Here is a 23,406-nt window from a genome sequence, read left to right as displayed (position 1 = left end):
GTGGGGCGGTAACAATCTGGTCAATTTTAACGTTAAAAAAACGCAGGCTGCAGTATGTATGATGAAGACTAACCTTGGTGGCCCGGAGCTGGTTATGGCAGGGAAAACATTGCCAATGAAATCATCTTTACATCTTCTAGGAGTCGAGGTCACCAACAGTGTGTCCTGGCATGACCACGTTGCCGAGGTCGCCAGGGCGGCTTCCAAAAAACTCGGAGTGCTTTTCAAAACGAAAAAACTCTATACACCAGAACATCTGCTGACTCTTTATAAGGCTCAAATACGCCCTTCCCTCGAGTATTGGTCGCATGCCTGGAGCTCTGCACCCAAGCATAGTTTGAACCTGCTAGATTCTATACAGAAGAGAGCTATTCGTCTTATCGACAAACCAGAACTGACAAAGAGTCTGGATAGTCTGGAGCACAGGAGAAAGGTGGCTGATCTCTGTTTATTCTACCGTTATTATCACGGTAAGTGCTCCTCTGAGCTGGCAGGCCTGATTCCACCCAGGGCTGTTCCGGCAAGAAGGACGCGTTTAGCAGTTGCGGCTCATCAACATCAAGTCCATCTGCCTACCCCAAGGACGTCGCTGTACCGGGACTCATTCATCTGGAGAACATCTTCTTTATACCGGAACGGGCTTCTACCTCACATATTTCCCGACGCATACAACCTACAGCGATTCAAGATAAATGCCCACAAATATCTTCGCGCAAGCACCACTCCAAGAGTGACATAGGACTTTCCTCGTATGATTGTGTTTACCATAAAAAAAAAAAAAAAAAAAAAAAAAAAAAAAAAAAAAAGAAGGAGGCTTATGCTATGTTTTCTTCAAAGTTAGGAGATATACGGTTGCCTAATGAATCTGTATTATTAATGGTGATTTTAACTTTTTATCTACCAAGTGGCTTCAAATGCCAAACAATCTTTATTTAGGCCCCTACAATATAGAGCAACAATATTCTGCTTTGCTTTAGAATTTAGCATATCACAACATGAAGCAGTTACAATACAGTGTTTAACAGTGATAATAAAATTTTAGATCTGGTATATTCCAACAAATTAAATGCATCAAATGTCACTCATTGCACAAGCTCTTTACTGCCTGATAAACCCATTCATCCGTGCAGTGAATTTTTGTACGATGTTCGACTTCAGAATAAGCAGATTACTTAGAAATTACGCGTCAATTATCTGAAGTGAACTGGCAAACAAGGTTTAAAGGTAAATCTTCAGAAAGCTGTATTGATGAATTTTACTTTGTAATTTATGATTGTTCAGTAATGGCATTAGCATTACTTGCAGTAATTATTTAAATACTTATATTAATCTCACTTTTCTAAGTAAATTTTAAATGACCCCTATATCTAAAAATATGTCTGCTCGCTAACACCAAAATTCCTCATTCCCCTCCTAAAAATGAACGAGGAACCAGACGTGAGAGGAGTGGACAAGTACTTAAAAGGAAACCATTTTCATGTATGCGAAGCATTTTGATTGTATACTTCACTAGTACTCAAATTAAGTAACTAATCCCGTAAAACCTTGCCGATTATCGAAAATACCGGCCGCGACGGGCAGCTCAAGTATATAGAAGAAAGAAATCAACAGCCTATGGTATGTTCATTTTTATTATCCTTTTTCTCTCATAAATTTATTGCTCTCACCCCCACATGTTGGTCCTTCAAGCCCGTTATCCTTTCTAAAAAATACTGACCTACCCACATACCATAATTCTCATATTTACAAAATTAAATCAAAAATAATTTTTAAAATCTCATACTCATATATTTAGACACTCTTAAAGCTGCTATATCAGTTCCCTTATAGTTTCACCTGCTCATCATCGATAATATTAGTTTATTTATATGTAATATTAACTCGACGCCTATTTGACCAAAAACAGGTTTTACGCTGTATCCAAATTTATTTTGTTTATTTATATTTTTTTACCGAGCATTGTTGTATTGTTGTTCACTGCAGAAATAAATTCTTGGCGCATTCTCGCGTAATTTTTTCTGGAATTCTTTAATATTTTGCGCTTAAGAGTCCGAATCTTGTATAAATGGTTATTTAAATATTAAAATTATCATTATTATACACAAGACAGCATATTTACATTCATTCTTATACGCGTACACTTACACATTTTCTAACTTTCTTAAAAATGGCTGATCAAAAGAAGTTAAAACAAAACATTGCTCAGCGCGATATTGAAATAACAAAAATGACAGAATTACTTAAAGTAGCGCAAGCAGCGCTAAGAGATCCTTCTCAGCACTCCATTTTTAAGTGTAGGTACTTGATTGATGTTATATATGATAATTTTATGAAAATTCACAACAACATAATTGTATTAATTTCTGGACAGGAAAATTCTGAATTGGATAATCAAAAGGAAATTTTAGTGAATTTTGATAAAACTAATTTTAAAATTCAAGCTATATTTTCTACACATTTTGAAGAAAATAATGGTACTCAAATTCAAAATCAATCAAAATATAATAACGCCAAACTTCCTAAAATTTCTGTACCTGTATTTGATGGAGATTTGAAAACATGGCAGACCTTTATCGATATGTACGACTCTTTGATTCACAATAATGACTCTATCACTAATATTAAAAAGTTTAATTATTTGGTTAGTTATTTAAAAGACGCTCCTCTCTCTCTCGTTAAATGTACACCATTGGCAAGCCAAAATTATATAGTTGCCTATAATGCATTAAAAGCTAGGTATGATAATAAGCGTTTGATTGCTCATACTCACTGGCTCTCTATTCAATCAACTGTTCGAATTTCTCAGCTAGATACCTCTGCTCCTTTACGATTATTAGTGGATACTTTTTTGGAAAATATCTTAGTTTTGGAAAATTTAGAAAACCCTGTTAAGTTCTGGGATTTTATTTTATTTAATATGTTAATGGATCGATTGGATCAAACGACTGCTACTCGTTTTGAATTAGAATGTGGTTCAGAATTAGTCAAAGATGAAAACTTACATAACAACTTTCAAATACTTGTCAGTTTTTTAAATAAACAATGTTTAGCATTAGACACTGGTTTTTACTCTAATAGCTCTGTTAAAAGGTCGGAGTATGAGAAATCAAAGTCGCATTTTAAACGCAATGATAAAAAACCGAATTATCACTGTCAGTATAAAGCAAAACCTACTTCTAGTTTTGTCGTTAACTCACAACAAAATCAGAGGAACAGTGTAATAAATAAGAAAGTGTCCTGTCAGTTATGTCTTGAAGATCATCTCATATATAATTGCCCAATTTTTAGTGCAAAAAATCCAGGTGAGAGATTTTCTCTTATAAAAGAAAAGAGATGGTGCACTAATTGCTTAGGTACGAAACACACGTCCTGGTACTGCAGTTCTCGTGCAGTGTGTCAAATTTGCTCTAAAAAACATCACACACTCTTACATATGGACACTCCTCCAGTCATTAATAGTAACTCTGGATCTGAAACCAATGTTCCTCTCTCCTCAAGTAATACGTCAAATGTTGATTGTAACTTAGCCACTATAGCCTCACTAGTCTCAAATATTTCTAGCACAGTATTATTAGCCACTGCTATTATAGAAGTCCGCGATGCAATGGGTATATACAGTGTGACCCATTTGTTTTCGGGTCACCCTGATAAAAAGTTTATTTTTGGTGCGATTTTGCTCGGGTTTTTTTAAAATGTTAGGTCCAAAAAAACTGCATCATTATAACAAAAAAAAAATTGCCATGCAAATTCCAAAGCCTACTAATGTCAGTTTTTAAGGGCCAAATTTTAAGAAACCATGCTAGGCATTTTTTTAGCAAAAAATTGTGCACACCACTGGATTCGGCATCCCCCAAAACGGCCTTATACCAAATTTGACCAAAACATATTAAATAATAACAATTTTATAATAAAAAAAAGAAATGCTCTTTACTTCTAAATTGTGTCTAAAAATTATAGTAATATTGAATTGTCACATTTGACATCTAACTGTCAAAAGTGGTAATAGAACGTGTTTAGATAGTATTAGTAATCATGGAAAATTTAAATTTAAGAGAAAAAACTGAAATTGTTCGTCTTGTTGGTGGTAACACGCGTTCGATGAGAGAAGCTGCCAGAGAATTTAATATTAGGCATCCTAATAGACCAGTAAGTCTAAGTACTGTGCAACGTGTTAATAACATTTTCAATGAAACAGGACCTGTTTCGAAAAATCTACTTAAAAATAGACATAATGGACGGCGTGGGCTCAGAAGAAATGAAAATTACATTTTGGATTATTTTAACGGCAATCCTCGAAGTAGTGTCAGAATGGCTAGTTTGGTCCTTAACATCCCCAGAGAAAGTATAAGAAGATGTTTGCAAAAAAATAACATAAAAGCATTTAAGCCAACATTTTTTCACACCTTAGAGGATGGTGACCAGGCAAGAAGATTAGAGTTTTGCTATTGGCTTGAATTAGAAGATTTACCCCTAAGATATCACCTTAATTTGAAGTTTCAATTAGATGGTTGTCCTGTCCATAATGCTCGTTTAGTAAGAGACTGGTTAAATCAACATTTTGAAAACTGTTGGATAGGACGAAACAGTCCTTTCGTTGAGTGGCCACCGAGATCCCCTGACTTAACGCCACTCGATTTTTTTCTCTGGGCCTTACTGAAAGAAAAAGTGTACAAATCAAGACCTCAAAATTTAGAAGATCTACAAGTTAGAATAATCCAGGTTTGTTCAGAAATTACTCTAGAGCAAGTCGGTAAAGTTATTTTAAATGTAGGCAAAAGGAATGTAAAATGCATAGAAAACAATGGTGGATTAGTACAAATTTCAAAAATTTAGTAGCGGTTAATTTTTAATTTTTTTGTTTGTTTTTATTTTATTTGCATTTATTTTTGATAGTTTATTGTTTGTTTTTATTTATATTTAGTTTGAAATTGTTATTTGCTTGTATTATCTTTATTCAATTTGTTTTTTTATGGCTATCTGCACATTTTTAAATCTAAATAAATGCATAATTTCCCTTTTTATTTTTTGTTATAAAATTGTTATTACTTAATATTTTTTAATGAAATTTGGTATAAGGCCGTTTTGGGGGATGCCGAATCCAGTGGTGTGCACAATTTTTTGCTAAAAAAATGCCTAGCATGGTTTCTTAAAATTTGGCCCTTAAAAACTGACATTAGTAGGCCTTCGAATTTGCATGGCAAAATTTTTTTTTGTTATAATGATGCAGTTTTTCTGGACCTAACATTTAAAAAAAACTCGAGCAAAATAACACCAAAAATAAACTTTTTATCAGGGTGACCGTGGGTCACACTGTATAAACCTGTTCGAGCTCTTCTAGATAGTGCCTCTCAAAGTAACTTTATAACCTCGAAATGTTTTAAAAAATTAGGTCTATTAAGGTATTCTCTTTCTCTGGATATAAACGGTATCGGTCAAACTCACTCACGGGCTACAGGTGGCGTCTCATGTACTTTTAAGCCAGTAGGAAAACTCAACCCCTCTTATACACTCGATTTTGTTATTTTGCCCAAAATATGTAATAATCACCCTACTGTCTCTCTCCCTCAAGATTATTATAAGAATTTTTCTCATTTATCTCTCGCTGACTCAAAATTTTATGAATCTCGACCCATAGACATGATCTTAGGTGCTGATATTTTTGGATATTTATTAAGCGGAAATTCTCTCTCTATGTCACTCGATAAACCTGTAGCACTAGATACCTCTTTTGGATGGATTGTTATGGGTAAAGTTTCTACCTCCCCCTCTCAAAATATCTCTCCCTCTAGTAATACTTATTTAACCTCTGTCAATAATCTTGAAGACACTATAAAACAATTTTGGGAAATCGAAGAGATTCCTGCAAGCTCTCAGTTATTTTCAAATGATGTTTTGGTTGAGGAGCATTATGAAAAGATCACTTTCAGAAATAATGATGGCAGATATGTTGTTGAACTACCGTTCAAGGTGGCGGAACCCTCCTTTGATGGATCCCGAGATATAGCTCTGCGAAGGTTTTTATCTCTTGAAAGAAAGCTCTTAAAAAATAACTCTCTTTACAATAAGTATAATGAATATTTAAAAGAATATCTTGATTTGGGACATATGTATCCCATTGATATTTCGAAAAATATTGGATGCTTACGGTCTTACTATATACCTCATCATTGTGTTATCAAACCAGATAGCTCTACTAGCAAGTTAAGAGTTGTTTTTGATGCTAGCGCACCTGATTTAAATGGGCAAAGTTTAAATAAATGTCTTTATGCAGGCCCCAAACTTCAACAAAATATTGTTACTATTCTCTTAAATTTTAGATTCCCCTCTATTGTCTTTACTGCGGATATAAAGCAGATGTATAGAAAAATTTTATTAAACCCTAAGCACACTCCCTATCAACGAATATTGCATCGATTCTCCCCCAATGATCCAATCCAGGACTTTGAATTAAAAAACTGTTACTTTTGGCGTTAGTTGTAGTCCCTATTTAGCCATAAAACCATATATATACCATTTTGGAGGTAGGAAAAGAACGTTGTTAAGATTATCCGAAAGCTTTAGAAGTATTGAAAAATTATATTTTTGTTGACGACATTCTCTCAGGAGAAAACTCTTTGCAAGATGCATTAAAGTTGCAAAACGATCTCATATTAATTCTTAGGTCTTCTGGTTTTGAATTACGAAAATGGGCCAGTAACCATCCCGATCTTCTCTCGCACTTACCTTCCTGTTCCAGGCTATTCGATCCTCTTTCATTTAACTCAAGTGATGACTCTACTTTAAAAATTTTGGGACTTTCATGGAATTTCAATTTTGATTGTTTTACATTCAAAATGGCTCAAAGAGATATAGCTTGCACTAAGAGACACTTACTATCAGAACTTGCTAGAATATTTGATCCTCTGGGTTTTTTGTCTCCAGTGACAATCTCTCTAAAGATTTTAATTCAAAGGCTTTGGAGTAGCGAGTGTGATTGGGATTCCCAGCCTCCAAAAAATATTATTGATACCTGGACTAAAATAAGAATGCAACTTAATAATTTATCTCAATTAAAAATTCCTCGGCGAATCATTGAAAATGATTTAGTCTCATCTCAATTGCACGGATTTTGCGATTCTAGTCAGGACGCATATTGTGCAGTAGTATACTTACGAAATTTGTTTAAAGATGGCTCAATAAAAACCAATTTTTTTATTTCAAAATCAAAGGTATGCCCTTTAAGAAGGATTTCTATTCCGCGCTTAGAGTTATGCGCGGCCGTATTACTCTCAAAATTGGAAACTTATATTTTGGGAGTTTTCTCTAATAAAATTAAAATTAATGAGATTTTTGCAACTTTTGTCGCAAATAGAGTTGCTCATATCCAAGAATTAATTTTTCCCTCTAAATGGCATCATGTTATTTCAGAGGATAACCCGGCTGACCCAGGTTCCAGAGGTCTTTTTCCCTTGGATTTACTTACTAATAACTTATGGCGGGCGGGGCCCCCTTGGCTTACTCAACCTCATTCTAATTGGCCAACAAGCAATTTTGAACTTTTCGAACCCTCCGAAGAATGTCGCATTCAATGCTTATCGGCATTTGAGACTTCTTCTTTCTTTGCGCTAATAATTAATCGATTTTCTTCTCTGACAAAGATTCAAAACACTGTTTGTTACTTAAAGAGATTTATTGATAATTGTAAAACTCAACCCTCAAATCGCAAATATGGAATGTTTTCAATTTTTGAATTGGAAGAATCCTTGCTCCTCCTCATAAAGTTTGTTCAACATGAATGTTTTTCAGTTGAAATACACGCTCTTAAATCTAGTAAAATTTTAACAAAAGTATTTCGCAAACTCACACCATTCCTCGATAAAAGAGATATTTTACGCGTTGGCGGCCTTATTAAATATAGCTAAATTGATTTTGATAAAAAACATCCAATTCTCTTACCTTCCAATAATCGTTTAACGGATTTAATTATAGAATATACTATTAAAATTATGTTACACCTTGGCTTGCAAACTCTTCAATATATTCTCTCCCAAAAATATTGAATTATGGCTCCAAAACGTACCATTCGTCGAATAATTTCTAAATGTCATAATTGTTTTCGCTCTAACCCTCTCACGGGTGACTTACCCCCTAGTCGTCTAACAGCAGTAAAGGCCTTTGCTCATGTTGGTGTTGATTACGCCGGACCCTTCTCTATAACCTCAAGCCGTGTTAGAGGTACTAAGGTTTTAAAGGCATATGTTTGTCTTTTTATATGTATGGCAACTAAGGCTCTGCATATAGAGCTTGCTTCAGGCATGTCAAGTGCTGCATTTTTGACGGCCTTGCGTCGTTTTATTGCTCGGAGAAGTAGGGTGAACCACATTTATAGCGATCAGGGAAGAAACTTTACCGGTGCATGGAAAGAAATTAGTTCTTTTATGCATCTCGCCTCACAAGAAGAAAAAATTGAATGGCATTTTAAACCACCCTATGCTCTAAATTTCGGAGGTTTGTGGGAAGCAGGTGTTAAATCAGTAAAAACACACCTTGTTCGTGTAATTGGTTTGCAAACACTCACATTTGAAGAATAGAAGGTGTTCTTAACTCTCGCCCCTTATGCCCTCAAAGCTCGGACCCAAATGATTTTAAGGTTTTAACTCCAGGACATTTCCTAACACTCGCCCCTTTGAATTCTTTTCCTGAACCTGACTTGGGTGCTATCAATATTGGTCGTCTTTCACGCTGGCAATTATTGCAACAACTTCATCAAAGTTTTTGGGCCAGATGGCACACAGAATACTTACATACTCTAATGCAACGCAGTAAATGGACAAAAAATACAGTACATATAATACCAAACACTTTAGTCTTAATTAAAGAAGATGATTTACCTCCCTATAAATGGTCTTTGGGTCGAGTTACTCACGCATATCCCGGTCGCGATGGCATCACAAGAGTTGTCACATTAAAAACTAGTAAGGGAACTTTTATTCGCCCAGTGAATAATTTATGTCCTCTACCAGTTAATTAATTTTTCTTATTACACTCTTATTAAATTTTTATTATTATTTTTATGATATTTTAATTAATGTTCTTAATTTACTTGCAGTAATTATTTAAATACTTATATTAATCTCACTTCTCTAAGTAAATTTTAAATGACCCCTATATCTAAAAATATGTCTGCTCGCTAACACCAAAATTCCTCATTCCCCTCCTAAAAATGAACGAGGAACCAGACGTGAGAGGAGTGGACAAGCACTTAAAAGTGAACCATTTTCATGTATTCGAAGCATTTTGATTGTATACTTCACTAGTACACAAATTAAGTAACTAATCCCGTAAAACCTTGCCGATTATCGAAAATACCGGCCGGTAGGGGGAGTGGGCAGCTCAAGTATATAGAAGAAAGGAATCAACAGCCTATGGTATGTTCATTTTTATTATCATTTTTCTCTCATAAATTTATTGCTCTCACCCCGACAATGATCTAATAAAAAAAATTGTACCTACATATTCAAAACTATTTTCCTACATTTTTTCGTTCTAATACTATAAGATTAATTAGAGAAAAAAACAAAGTTCATAAAAAAAGGCCTATATACAAAACTCCTCATGATTATGGTTTGTTTAAACAACTAAGAATACAATAAAAAAAAAATGATAGAATCTGATTTTAAAAATTACATTCAAACTATAGAAGGAGATTTACCTAGTAATGTTAATCGCTTTTGGAGTTTTGCTTCAATTAAAAAACAATGTGCGAGTTCAATACCTAATGAAATTTTCTGGAAAAACAAGACAGCTAACACAGGTAAAGACATAACTAATTTGTTTAAAAGTTCTTTTGCTAGTGTTTTCATTATTTTGACTTTAAGAATGTTGCTGGGTCGAATAATAATATCGATCTTAATGGTCTAAGTCTGTCAAGTTACCAGGTTCTAAATGCTCTAAAAACCTTAAATGTCAAAAAAGGTGCAGGTCCCGATAACATTACTCCCATTTTTCTAAAAAATAGTTAATAAAGTCTTTATTAATAAGTCTAAAAGCCGATCCTCTTACACATATTTATAATCTTTCATTAAAAGAAGGGGAATTCCCAGCGCAATGAAAAACTTCGATGATTGTCCCAATATACAAAGGAGGGGTAAAGACCATAAGTAAACTATCTATAGTGGCTAAGCTTTTTAAAAAGTTAATTTACGATTACTTTTTCAATCTTTCAAAAAATATTATTGGTGTAGCGCAGCGTGGATTTTACAGGGGAAAATCTATAGACACTAACCTTTTTGTTTTCACAGAGTATCTTCATAGGCATATGGATAACCGGTCTCAGGTCGATGCCATCTACACTGACTTCAGTAAAGCATTTGACAAAATTAGCCAAAATATTCTCCTGACTCGACTTGCAGACATCGGTGTGGGTGGCAGCGTCTTGAGGTGGGCGGAATCTTATATTAAAAAAGATTCATGTACGTCTAACTTCAAGAATGTTGTTCTGAGTCTTTTATTCTGTCATCTGGTGTTCCACAGGGCTCCCATTTAGGTTCCCTTTTTTATTATATTTTCAAGAAATAAAAATAAAATAAATTATCAATATAAATTTAATGATATTTGCTTACCTAAAGTGAACTACGTAGGCGATTTAGGAATTACATTGGACTCTAAACTGATGTTTGACATTCATATTGATCTAATAGTAACAGAATCTTCTAGATTGTTGGGTTACATTTTTCGTAAATGTGAAATGTTTTCTAGCTATTAAATGTTTATTTAATACATTTATTCTTGGCAAATTAAACTTTGGAAGAATTATATGGAACCCTAGGTATGGAATTTAGATTGATCGATTGGAGAGCATCCAAAACAATTTTTTAAGATTTCTTTCTTTTAAAACCCGCTTCGGTTCATATCAAGATGTTAATTTAATTCGAGAGCATTTTGGCGTGATTTCACTTTTCCACAGACGTTTGGTAACTGATGTTTGGTTTTTATATAAAATAATGAATTGTCAGCTGAATACTCCTCCTATTTTCTCACTGTTCAAATTTAACATTCCTCAAGTCAACATCAGATCAAGCAAATTATTTTTTATTCCATTTTCCAACGAAATATTGTCTTTGAGAGTTTATGAGGCTAATTAGTCCAGGCGAATTGTACCAATTTTAAGCAAAAAAGGAAAAAAATTGTTATCAGGAAACTAACGACGGGAAAAGGTTTGGGGGGTATCAGGAACGAGAAAAAAATTCATGCAGGAGCAGGTTAAGGGAAGTAAAGTTTTGGGGGGTGAAAAGGGGTGAAAAATTGTAACTTTTTGATTTGCGGCGAAAGTTGACGTCAAAGAAAAAAATGTATAATGGAAAAGTTGTAGATAATAAAAAAATCTACAACTTTTATAAAGGCCACTTTGTGACATAAAATTTCCAAGAAAATCGCGAAAAATTGCTGTTTTTTAATTTTTTTGTTTTTTATTTTTCATTTTCGGACAAACACACTGATTTTGATCAAACTTGGCAAGAAGATACTTTCATGTGTCCTTAAAAACCACACATTTTTTTAGACCGAAATATTGAAAATTTTCCGAGATATTAAGTTTAAAAAAAAATGACGTTTTTTTCAATTAAAATTTGTCCTTCAAAAAAATCATTGTAGGAGGTTCATCCAGGTCTCATTTTATTTGTTTTTTTATCTGCTTTCAGATAAAAAAAAAAAAAGACTTGCCATTTAAAAATGTGCTCAAAAATGCAAAAAACTAAAAAAATTTTTTTTTCAAAAAAATTTTTACAATAATTATATATATACATTAATTAGATATGTCATTCGACATGTATGTCTAAATTATATATACACAGAATATCTAATAAAATAGGACGCCCTGCATCACAAAGTACGATCGATTTTATACAGCACGCAATTAAGTATATTGACAGTAACGAAAACGAATCCCAGATTTTGGAGGCACAACATTTCCCAACTTAAAGACGATCAAGTCTAAATTAAATGAATTTTATAAAAATCAAATACAGTTTGTAAATGCAAACAATGATATTATTATACTTTGTACACATAAAGTTACTAAATCAACTTGGAAAGAATGGTATGAAAATCAAAGCAAAGATCCTAAAGAAGAAAAATAAAGAATCATACAAATGGCTGGTGAACTAATTTTAGAAGATATTCATGCCAAGGTTTACGATACGGATAATTATATACTGCCAAATTTTGATGAAAATAATCTATTTGAAAATATACCTGAATCGTTAGTAAATATTCTTCAAATTTGCGTAAAATCACATAAAAACAAAAAAAAATCAATGATGTTAAATAGAATAAAAAAATAGCTACCATTGGACATGTTATACTTCTGTCAGCAAGGCCGAGGTCGTTTTTATCGCCAGTATTAATCGGATTATCTGCGATGATGCACAAAAAATACGCATCAAAAGGTTTACTGCAATCTCTATCATATCTCGGATTATCTGCTACGTATGATGAAACTTTACGCTTTGAAGCGTCAATTATAAACGATCCGGAACTTCATAGTATTGATCCGGAATATTTTATTCAGTACACATTTGATAACGCTGACCATGACACATGTACCATCGATGGAAGAAAAACATTCCACGCGATGGGTGGTATTAAAGTTGTAACTCCCTCATCAGGTGTAACGTCAAAAAAAACCATCCCTAGGCTAAAAAAAATTCCGTCATCAAACTTTATTGGCAAGTTTGGATTTGCTGTATTAAAACGGCTCGAAAAGAAAAATGTGCAGGGATTAAAAACAACAATAATAAAAAATATTTTTAGTGAAAACTGCACAACGCCAATTTTACCGATCGAAGATTTTATGTGGCTGTATTCAAAGTATTTAGATAAAGAAGCAAAGGGATATGGTGGTTTTATGGCAGATTTTTATTTGGAATCTGACTATGCTACATCAAAAATTTTTCCATTACCATTTGTCAATAATCCTCCGAGCGAATATGATACTATTTTTACTGTATTAGTTGAAAGTGCAGAACAAAATATACGTAACAACACAAACAAAATTATTTTCGATACTTTACGAAAACGGTTTCAGGAAAAATGTTAAATCGCAACTGTTTGATTACTTCACGACTATTGAAGTTTTCCCTAGTACCGAAAATGTAATACATATTATCGATGGTGGCTACTTCATCCGTAAAGTTGTTTGGGTAAAAAATGATACGGTTGAAGTTATTATCAACAAATGAGGCAGGTGAAGAACATTCCACCGCAGTTTCGACAAAAGCAATGGAACGTTTAAGACGAAAAAGTTCTTCAAACTTTCCTTCTTTTCGTCTTGAATCTCACACAAAAATAACAATTGCTCAAGATAAATTTTTGTCAAACGATAAAAATAAAATTGAATTGATAAAGCAGTTATCTACAGCATTGAAGTTTGAAGGCTATACAGTTCAACAAGCAGAAGAAGACGCAGATGCTATGATTATAAAGACAGCAGTAGAGATCGCTGATAGCCACAAAATTAAAAACTCCGCAACAGTCGAATATAAAAAAACTGTTGTCGTAGTTGGCCAAGATATCGACCTTTTAGTTTTGTTGAATCAATTCAATTCGGCAAATGCACCGATTTTTTTCCTTAAAGCAGGAGGAGGCAATGTAAGCGACAGTATTTACTCTTTAAACAGTTTTAACTTTGAATGTTATCGGTCTATTGTCGCTTTTTTACATTGCTTCACTGGATGCGATACCATATCTGTTTTTGCAGGTAAAGGTAAAAAACCACGGTCGATTTGCTTATAAATACTCGGAACTTCAAAAGTGGCTTGGAAATGAACTGAATGCGACGAAGTGGGGCTGGAAAGAAGTAGCTGTGAATAACAAATGTGTAATAAAATGCTCGTGCCTCGTTTTACAGACATCTCACTAATACCTTAAGAGCTATTAAAAAAAATATCTTGTAGTTGCAAAACAAATTGTTCAAGCAACCGTTGTGGATGTCATAACCACGGTTTGAAATGCACCGTACTATGCACACAATGTGAACACACAGGAAAATGCTCCTACGTACAAGTAATTAAAGATGATGTTAGTGATTCTGAAGACACTGTGCATGCATTCGAGCAACCAAGTATTTCCTGGGATCAAGAAAATGTAGAGTCTGAGCAATTTAGCGATGGAGAAGATTTTAATGATGATCAAGAAGAAATAGAATCAAACGATCAATTACAGGATGACGATGCAGCGAGGAATTTAGTGAAAAGACCGAGATTAGCTTAATAGATTTTTATAAATAAAGTGAATAAAAAAATATTTTAGATAAGAAAGTGATAATTTTAATTATTTACTTTAATAAAACACATTGATTGTAATACATTTAATAATAAATAATTTCAAACATTTCTTTTTTTCATAAAATTTATTGTGTATTTTTTCTGTTATACCATCCAATCAAATACTGTGATTGAATATTTCAATTTTAAAAATATTAAAATGCATTATTATAAGTTGGTAAGCCGATAATGTATTAATTTTTTTGGAAAATTAGGAAAAACTGTCTATTTTGCCAAAAATGTAGTCATACGGCCTTGAAGAAAGCGAATTTGGGCACAGTAACCTTCGAAAATAAACTCAGCACATTGTAAAATATTAAGTAATGTGAAATTTAATCGTAAAAATAGTAAAATCAATGAGATCCCACGCCCCTTAGTAGCCGGAGTATTAAGTATATCAATGCAATCGAATGTTTATAGTAATATTATCAAGAAATTAACTTTACGATCAAATAACAAAATTTTTTGTATTTTTTCCCGTAGAATTTAATGGACAATGGAAAACAAATTTTTAACAATTATTGTAAAAAATTTTTTAGTTTTTTGCATTTTTGAGCACATTTTTAAATGGCAAGTCTATTTTTTTTTATTTTATCTGAAAGTAGATAAAAAAACAAACAAAATGAGACCTATATAAACCTTCTACGACGATTTTTTGAAACAAATTTTAATTGAAAAAAACGTAATTTTTTTTTTAAACTAAATATCTCGGAAAATTTTTAATATTTCGGTCTGAAAAAATTTGTGGTTTTTAAGGACACATGAAAGTATCTTTTTGCCAAGTTTGATCAAAATCAGTGTGTTTGTCCGAAAATGAAAAATAAAAAACAAAAAAATTCAGCAATTTTTCGCGATTTTCTTGGAAATTTTGAGGTTATGTCACAAAGTGGCCTCTATAAAAGTTGTAGATTTTTTTATTATCTACAACTTTTCCATTATACATTTTTTTCTTTGACGTCAACTTTCGCCGCAAATCGAAAAGGTACAATTTTTCACCCCTTTTCACCCCCCAAAACTTTACTTCCCTTAACCTGCTCCTGCATGAATTTTTTTCTCGTTCCTGATACCCCCTCCTTTCCCGTCGTTAGTTTCCGGATAACAATTTTTTCCCTAAAAAGTACAATTTGCCTAGACTAAATGTAGAAATTTAGGATTAAAAAATTACTTTTTTTTAAGTCTTTTATATTCAAATTATTTCGATTTATGTACTTAACCATTTAGTCTTTATATGATTCTTAATAAAATAGTATATTTAAGTTAGTTTAGATAAGTTTGAGGATACCTTTTTGGGCTTGTAGCCTGTTGTATCCAATACAACTCATCGATAACAACTCATAATCACCACCTAACATATACAGAAAAAATAAATTTTAATTTTTTTTAGGAAGAATTTAATAAACCAAGAAGCGAAATTCCAAAGCCAGCTGAATGACTTATCGAAGGAACTATCAGCTAGAGATGCTGAAGCTAGCAAACTCAGGTTCCAAATGGAGGAACTCCAAAGGGATGTTTTCTCCAAATCTGCCGGAATGGACCGTAAGTAAATCATCCGAACTCTCTCAGAAATTCATGAATTTCCTACAATCCTAGGGCTTCAGGGTGAACTTAACGCAGCCACCAAAGAATCTGACTCCATCAGGCAAAAAATCCGACTCTTGGAAACCGAAATGGACAACTATAGGCGAAGAAATACGGAACTGCAGGAGGAAATTAATACCAAAACTGGTAAATATTTGAAAACACTGTTTCTTTTTTTTTCAATTTCTCCTTCTTTTTTTACTTAAGAATCACACAGCAAATACGAAATAGAAACCCAATCAAAAATAAGCGAACTGGAGGGCGTGATACATAACCTAAAAATCAGAATCGAGACCTTAGAATCCCAAATTAACCACCTAAAAGAAGAAAAAGAAGTTTTAGAGAAAAAATACATCGAACTACAAACTGAACGAGATGAAGAGAGAAGAAAACTAGCGGAAACCCTCGAGGCAGCCACCAAACAAAAAGAGGAAATCGAGAAAAAATGGAAAACAGACTTTGAAAAACTACGCACAGTAAACATACTAAAGGAGCAAGAGCTCCTGAACGACTTCGAGTGGAAGCTGAGAGAAGTGCAGCAAAATTGCAAAAAAAAACTGAACGACAAGGAGAAACTCATCGAAGAAAGACTACAGACAGCCTACAAAGAAGCCGAAGAAAAAATGGAGGAGGCACAAAAAATGCTGGGACAAGTGGAGGCTTTGAAGTCTTACGAAATGGAAGTGCAACAGCTTCGAAACAGAACGTCTGAACAAGAGAAGACGTTGCAACAGATGAGAGACCAACAGGACCAAATGCTCCAAGCTGAAGCCAGCTTGAAGTCTGAGACTAAAAGACTGCTTAACCTTATAGGTAACTCTTAGCGATTTCCTTAAAATTCATGCTTAATATTCTCTTTCTTCACAGAAATAGAAAAAGAAAACCTACAACATAGCCAGAGACTGCACCGGCAGGAACTGGTGGATAAGGAAAGGAAATTAAAGGAAACCCTTAACCAGAAAAGGACCGAAATCGCCATGTACTGGGAGGAGAAACTGATGACTGAGTGTTCAAGATTAAAGGACGAAATGGAACAGATCCACAATGAAGAGAAGTTTTGTGCAATGGAGACTATTAGGAGGGAGAAAGAGGAGGAGTTTCAGAAGAGACAGAATCAGTGGGAGGAAAATATGAAGGAATGCTTAAAAGAGGTAAGAATTATGTTTATCGGGTAAAGATTTTTGTTTTGTTAAGAGTCTCAACAGTCAGGTATTATTAATGATGATAATAAACTGAGTTTGATTGAGAAATAAGAATTTTAAAATATTCTTCAAGATTTTTAAAATTATTTCACTGTTTGCCCAGTTGAAAGCCCAATGAATATATTTGTCTCTGCCATTCTTCGTACTTATATTCAAATATCCCACAAACCTTTCAATTCGGCTAAATTTAATTGAGAAATGAGTGTTTTACAAATATCCGAACGATTCATCAAAACTTCTTGAAAATCTGAAGAACGTGTTTATCTAATGCCAACCTGCGTCTACCCAAATATCTCAAAACCCGTTAATGGGAAAAAATGTAAATTCAGCTGAACTTAATTAAGAAATGATTGTTTTACAAATATTGTTTAACATTCAGAGCGATATATCAAAATATCTTGAATTATTCTAATTTTTGCACACTTGACAACCTGTGAAACGTGTTTATCTCATGCCAACCTTCGTTCATTTATACCCAAATGTCTCAAAAACTGTTAATGAGAAAAAAGTTCATCAGAACTTCTTAAAATATATATTAATTTTTACTCAGCTGACAACCCAACGAACGCGTTTTCCTCTGGGCAACCTTCTTCCACTCACACCCAAATGAGAAAAATGTAAATTCAGCTGAATTTAATGGAGAAATGAACGTTTTACAAATATCGTTCAACATCCAGAGCGATTCATCAACAATTCTTGAATTCCAATTTTTGCCCAGCTTATGTTGTTTCTCTGCGGCTCAGTCACAGTAAAATACCTGAAAATCTCCAGATTCCATAGAACAATTCCTCTATTAAGACAGTCTAAAAGCATCACAATCGGTCAATTGCTCTTCTATATTTGACCATCTGAATTAATATTACTCTACAATTAATAGTTACATATTTCTTAGATAGAATCATTGAAGAAAGCATTAGATGAGAAGGACGAGTACTATCACGATGAACTAGTGGAAGTGAGATCGAACACTGATAAAGACATCATGGAGCTCCGAAGGCTAATGGATAAAATTGACATGACCCACCATGAAAATTATGAAAAATTAGTGTTGAAACATGAGGTGGAGTTAGGTAGGGCCCTATAACTGTAAGTGCTCAAAAGTAATTGTTAAAATTTCAGAAAAAATCAACGAAGAACACCAAGAGCAAATGACTCAGTTAGAAAACCATTGGAAAACAAAAATTTCAGATGTTTCAATGAACTTGGAGCAAGTGAAGGAGCAGGTCGAGAAAGATGCCCAGCATAAAATGGAGTTATTAGTAGAGCAGCACAGAAATGAGTTGGATGCTCAGTGGGATAACTTAATCCATCAGAAATCTGAGGCGATTAAATTAGTAGAAGATGAATATGTGTCCAAATATAGAACTTTAGAAGAACAGTTCTATACCCAACAAAAATCCCATACTGCCAGAGAAATTGAACTTTTAAAGTCAATAGATGCTTTAAAGAACGAATTGGAGAGCAAAGAGTCTACAGTGGATGATCTACAGAATAACGTGGAAACCCTTGAAGGTGGGATTCAGGTGTTAAATCATGAGATCGCGCAGCAGGCCGATGATCTGGCCAAGGTTAAAAATGAAGCTGATCAAAAAATTAGGTAAATCATTGATTTTATGTCTTTTATTCGGTGTATCTAACATTATGAAAACATGGTTATTTGTCTTCTTTTCTGTAGATGTACTGAGGACATAACATGGGCCAACCCATCCATTGTAGTACTAATTTTTCCGTTTCTATCATACATCCTTTCCAATTCCATTTACCAAACTATCCTATTTATTGTGATCAGTTTTATGTTCATTAATAACAAATAGCCGAATTTTCCTTTCATGTTTTTTATTTTGCTTTTCGCTATAGTATTCTTCCAAAAAAAAATTCAATTTTACCTCTTCCAGACCCACATTATCCCAAATTCATCAAATGTATTGCATTTCCTCATGAAACGATTGCATTTCAAATGCATTTAAAAATACATGTTATCAATTGGCTATGTAATAAAAAAAACCTTAACTCCTCGTTCCATTTCTAATAGAAGCTTACACGAGACCATTGGCCAACTCCTGGAGGCAAGGGATAAAGAGAGAGAGGCCTTCAGACTAAAACTAATGTCCACACAAAGGCAAAACCAAGAGACCATCGATCATCTACAGAGGAAGTGCAACTGCCTCACCAAATTGTAAGTTAAGATTTTGAGTGGATTCTCTCGTAAATTTGATGTCAGGGTGTCGAAAGGTGCCCAAATCGACGTCAAAAGAGCATCCTGAGTCTTCGGTGTAAACTAATAATTGCTCTGAGCATATTTTAGGTACGGAATAGTAAAGAATCATGTGACCATTAAATGATTCCGCACAATAAATTTGGCAGGTTCTATAGGCTGTAAGGAACCCCGAATTCGATAGAGTTTTAAGAGGTGTCAGGATTGTTAGGACAAAGAACTCTTTGGAATGATTCATTTATTTAGATAATTCAACTTAAATTTGATGTCAGAATGTGAAAAGATGTTAAATCCTACAATAGCAATTCTGGCATTCTGCCACTGAATTCAACACCCATCATTGTCTGGCAGATAGGCCTAAAAGTCCCTTTTAACCAACCTTTGAAACCCCGTCATCACCGCTGACTAGCAGGCGACCCGTTCTCCTAATGAAGAAGAGCAGGTATTTCCAGTTAAGATCCTCTCGTGGCAGGAACGGAGCACCCATGGTTTTTCTCCTGATCCTAGCCCATCCTTCGCATCCTCCTATAAAATGATATGTAGTTTTCTTCGCCAGGCCACACATAGGGCACAGCGGACTGGGAACCACGCCTAATATATGCAGATGTCGGTTGAGTCTGCAGTGACCTGCACTAACTCCGGTCAGGTCTGCTATAATCCTTCTGTGCCGAAATAGCAGCAACGCTATCCTAGCTTTAGTTGGACTTGATAGCAGTTCTTTGGTCTGTCGACAACCGCTATTCCTATTCCAGTTTTTTCTGGTCTTTTCCCATGCCCTCGTCTAAGATATGGGAAATGTGTCTTTTACATAATCCAAGGTAGGGTTCGGGGCTAATCGGTGGGAGAGCTGATCCGAACTCATCCGCCCGCTTATTGCCCTCCACTACGCTGTGTCCGGAAACCCAACACACTCGAACCTTCTTCCTCCTACCCAATGTTTCCAGCACTCGTGTCCTGCACTCTTGGACCAGTTTGGAGTTAATCCTGGGTGTTTGGATAGCTTGAATAGTTCTTCCCTATTGGCCACCTCGAGAATGGCGAACACTTTGGCTGGAAAAACTGAGTTTTGACTTTCTCCAAGTGAGAAACCTTGTCCTTGATAGGTATCGCCAAGATACACTCCACCTCCTGACCGCCCTTTGTGGGCCATTCTTGAATCTCGTGTACTATATTTGCAAATTCTTTCGAAGTCTATGTTGGGCCATTCTTCCCTGCTTGCTACGTCAACCTCGAACAAACCTTCCAATCAACAATCAACAGAACAATCCTAACCACACAGTGTCCTCTGGCTTTGCATTGAGTGGCAACAGAATTGGCATTTCCTTCTCTATCCGTTTGGTTATAGATGTATGTCCTGCTACCCCGGGACGATGCTACCATGTGGCGCTATCCTTCATCCCCACATGGGTTGCTAGTGCCTCCCTCTAAATCCACAGCGGATGTTCTGGCAAGTCCAGGAGGATGTTAAGTGCTGTCACTGGTATGGTTCTCATCGCACTTGTAATGCTGAGCCATTGCAGTCTAGCTAGTTTTTGAACATTTGGAGACCAGGTTTGTTGTCGTCCACCAGACCACCGAGCCGTACACTATTCTAGATTTGATTACAGCAGTATATAGCCAATGCAGGATGTTGGGCTTTATACCCCACTTCCTGCCAACTACTCTGTTAAGTTGACACAAGATGGCGATTCCTTTATTGACTGCCTCGGTGACATGTTAGCTTGCTGTCCAGGTACACGCCTAGGTACTTGATCTCTTGCCTAACCAAATGGTCCAATAAAGCCGGTATGCTCCTGATCTGTAGAGCCTCGCAGATCTGATTGATTTTCGCCTTATCGAATGCTCCCTCAACGTCAAAGAAGAGTGCTAGTGCAATCTCATTATTGTTAATGGTTCTCTCTGCTTTTTCAACTACGGCGTGTGTAGAGCAGTTTTAGTAGATCACCCTTTTGTGTACGCATGTTGATTTGTATGGAGTAGATTTGCCTTCAGAATCACCTTAGTTAAATATGTATTGATCATCCTTTCTAAAGTTTTCTTTAGAAAGGACCTTAAACTGATGGGCCTATAGTACTTGCCCAGGCTGTAGTCCTTTTTGCCCCCTTTGGGAATAAAGACGATATTCGCTGCCCTCCATGCCGTCGGACATAGCCCATTGCTAGGCTAGCCTGGAAAATATCCTTTAGTTGAGGAAGGATTAAATCCAAGCTCGACTGCAGCATCTTTGGGATAATTCCATCTGGCCCAGCTCCCTTGTATGGACAGAATTCACTCACTACTCATTTGATACCGCTTTCGGTCACTATTTCTTCAGCCAATCCCCAGTCAATCTCCTGATGGTTTTCGACCGGATCCGTAGCCGTATCGCCCTCTCCTGGGAAGTGAGTCTCGAGGAGATGTTTTAGTGTCTCCTTTTTAGTCCTTGTCCAGCTGTCTCATACCTATAGAGAACCTTTTTTACGTCTCCTATCTGAACTGAGAAGTTTGACTATTCTGGCAGAATCGGACATCATTTCCACTTCACTACAGAACCTTTACCAGCTAGCTCTTTTGTTTTTTCTCACCTCTTAGAGCGCTTTTTCATCTCTTTATACTCATTCCAAGCCTCTTGAGATCCTCCCTGAAGTGCTCGGTGGTGGGCCCTCGTAGACTCCCTTTTGAGTTTAGCGAGTGCGTCGTTTCACCATGGTACCTCGCGGGCACCTTCTTTTCAAAAAGGACCTGCTGCTTTAAAGGCTTCATTAAGTAGTGGATACCTAATTCACTTACCCTTGTCTCTAAATCTTCTCTGGTTAGTATCGGCACACCTGAGTTTTTGGAAAGGCCTTCTTTGTAGGTAGCCCAGCCGTAGTCCTTGGATTTCTTCTGAGCAATGCGATCACCTCCTTTGATTTTAAGTCGAATGGAATCATTCTGTGATCTGGACATGGTTATGTTATTTGATGTTATATCACTCTCCAGTCACCTAATTTGTTTACGTTTCACCATTGTCAATCACCTCCCTTCAGCCGCAATTCACAAAAGTAGGTTCCGCGCCCTTGTTCGCGAAATCGAGGTTTTCGCAAATGAGATATTCTAGAAGCGCCTTTCAAATTTTCGTTGGTATCAACCCATACCATACTATGCGCGTTCGCATCGCTTCCGATAATTGCCGGAAGATCTAACTTCCTAATTTTCCGAACTAAAGAAACGATTCTCTCCGTAAAGGGTTATTGGGTAACGTCATACGGCAGATATAAACTTGCAACAATTAACTTGTGGTTACTTTCACCGACACAGTATTCGTTGACGACCGCTGTGACATCCTTGAAGCCGGTCTGGGTCAGCGGTATAACCTGCAGCTCCTTGGACGTCCTACGTGTTCCTGTGTTGATTTGGGCACAGGTGTAGTTGTTTAGGCTGGATGCCTTTAGCCCTCTGATTTGATCCCTAAAGCAGTAAGGTTCCTGAATTAGTACAAGCTCTCTTTTCTTGCCAACCACAACATTAACCAGTCTAGCTAAATTAACTTGATTTGCTAGTATCTGCTCCATTTCACGGTCTTGATAAAGCGGACGATTAATAGCCTTAGCTCCTATTATTGCTTGGGCCGGCCAGACCCAATAGAATTTGACGACGTTGCAACTGTCTATACTGGTTCCCTTCTACCCGACAGTACCTTCAGGGTGTCACCATATACCTTGTCATCATAATATGTTCAGCTTGTGGAAGAGTTGCCACCCAGCCTGTTGCAACTTCTCCATATCGGACCGACTGATCCGGAAGCTCATAGAACATAAGGAGGAACCGGGAGGTTCCTCCTGATGTGAGGACTTTAAGGCCCTCTATAATATTATGATGGTAGAGGAATTCTACGGTCTCTTAGATTTCTGGTTTTTCCTGGCTCCTAAGGATGAAGGCTACCTCCATGGGCCAGGGAACGTCTGCTGCCCGGGTAGCCCCGAACTTCTGATCTCCCCTCACCAGCGGGCGGCAACCATTTAGCGGCCAATCCCTCGACCGTTCGTCAACTGTTACCAGGAAAAACCCCACCTCTGTTCTACCGGAGTTTCTAAAGCGAAGAGACATCTACGAGATCCCCGACCGGCCGACAAACGTTCGTCTCATTTCT

General features: G+C 35.7%; 1 protein-coding gene across 6 annotated transcripts in view; it reads left to right on the top strand.

Moving 5' to 3' along the window:
* The window catches only part of LOC126746897 (protein FAM184A-like), a 115,440-nt gene that overhangs the window by 89,216 nt on the left and 2,818 nt on the right, over nucleotides 1–23,406 (top strand). For 5 of the 6 annotated variants that reach the window (XM_050455305.1, XM_050455303.1, XM_050455304.1 and 2 more), the window contains 7 exons: nucleotides 15,685–15,836; nucleotides 15,891–16,025; nucleotides 16,086–16,691; nucleotides 16,746–17,029; nucleotides 17,973–18,150; nucleotides 18,200–18,677; nucleotides 19,113–19,256. In XM_050455305.1, coding sequence (XP_050311262.1) covers nucleotides 15,685–15,836; nucleotides 15,891–16,025; nucleotides 16,086–16,691; nucleotides 16,746–17,029; nucleotides 17,973–18,150; nucleotides 18,200–18,677; nucleotides 19,113–19,256 — 1,977 coding nt within the window. Of the gene's footprint in view, nucleotides 1–15,684; nucleotides 15,837–15,890; nucleotides 16,026–16,085; nucleotides 16,692–16,745; nucleotides 17,030–17,972; nucleotides 18,151–18,199; nucleotides 18,678–18,755; nucleotides 18,971–19,112; nucleotides 19,257–23,406 lie in introns of those variants that run through there. The other variant, XM_050455302.1, reaches the window with a different exon arrangement.

The sequence above is a fragment of the Anthonomus grandis genome, chromosome 18, assembly GCF_022605725.1.
Source record: "Anthonomus grandis grandis chromosome 18, icAntGran1.3, whole genome shotgun sequence".
In the NCBI taxonomy this organism is placed as follows: domain Eukaryota; kingdom Metazoa; phylum Arthropoda; class Insecta; order Coleoptera; family Curculionidae; genus Anthonomus; species Anthonomus grandis.
The sequence above is the reverse complement of the archived record's forward strand: the minus strand, read 5'-3'. Positions and strand labels throughout refer to the sequence as shown.